Source organism: Aplosporella prunicola (genome assembly GCF_010093885.1).
Source record: "Aplosporella prunicola CBS 121167 unplaced genomic scaffold K452scaffold_68, whole genome shotgun sequence".
NCBI lineage: Eukaryota > Fungi > Ascomycota > Dothideomycetes > Botryosphaeriales > Aplosporellaceae > Aplosporella > Aplosporella prunicola.
The window spans coordinates 15,218-16,105 of NW_022983596.1; the positions used below are offsets into that span (position 1 = coordinate 15,218).

Consider the following 888-nt stretch of genomic DNA (forward strand, 5'->3'; position numbering starts at 1 on the left):
CTGCTCGACAAGGGTGCCGACGTCAACGCGCAGGGCGGTAGGTACGGCAATGCTCTCCAGGCTGCTTCTTCCGAGGGCCACGAGAAGATTGTTCAGATACTGCTCGACAAGGGTGCCGACATTAACGCGCAGGGTGGCCAGTACGGCAATGCTCTCTGCGCTGCTTCCTCTAAGGGCCAAGGTAAGATCGTTCGGATACTACTCGAAAAAGAAGCAGACCCCTCCGTCCCAAACATCGACGGCATGACCCCGTTGAACTCTGCCGCTAATAACGGTCACCTAGAGACCGTCAAGCTCCTTCTCGAAAAAGGAGCAGACCTCTCAGTCTCAAACAACGACGGCTGGACCCCGTTAAACTCTGCCGCTGATAGTGGTCACCTAGAAATCGTCAAGTTCCTTCTCGAAAAAGGAGCAGACCTCTCAGTCTCAAGCAACGACGGCTAGACCCCGTTGAGTTGAGTTGAGTTGGTTTCATTTACCCTGACCCATCGCCCTGAGCGATATGTAGGCTACGACTATTTCAAGAGTTTTTCTAACCAAAATATTTGATTGAGTTGAGTTGAATTGAGTTGAATTCATTTACCCTGACCCATCGCCCTGAGCGATATGCAGGCTACGACTATTCAAAGAATTTTGCTACTAGTTTACATGTAACGTATCAATCTGGGAGGAAAATAGGAGGTAAAGGGGGGAGATAGAGAGATAGGAGGATGTAGTAGTGTATAGGTTCTATACTGTAGGGTCGTCTCTGTTCTTGAACCGCTGTGAGTCTTGTGCAAAGCTGAGTACAGCCTGAAGCTGTGATGCTGTTATTCTCCAATTGTTGTCTTTACTCTGGGTAGCTGCGGCATTGCTTGGTGGCTTTCCGCCGAGTAAGGCTGATAGGCT

The 888-nt window shown here is 49.8% G+C and overlaps 2 protein-coding genes across 2 annotated transcripts; one reads left to right on the top strand and one right to left on the bottom strand.

Moving 5' to 3' along the window:
- Window positions 1-12: 12 nt before the first annotated feature.
- K452DRAFT_322730 (uncharacterized protein) lies at window positions 13-444 on the top strand (the record flags this gene model as incomplete). Its single annotated transcript, XM_033544547.1, has 1 exon — window positions 13-444. Exon 1 carries the CDS (start codon window positions 244-246, stop codon window positions 442-444), a length of 201 nt encoding a protein of 66 aa, XP_033391681.1. The 5' UTR covers window positions 13-243.
- Window positions 445-685: 241 nt separating this feature from the next.
- On the bottom strand, window positions 686-888 carry K452DRAFT_292790 (uncharacterized protein; the record flags this gene model as incomplete). Its single annotated transcript, XM_033541443.1, has 1 exon — window positions 686-888. A coding segment is annotated over one exon (159 nt), but the record flags the coding sequence as incomplete, so codon positions are not given.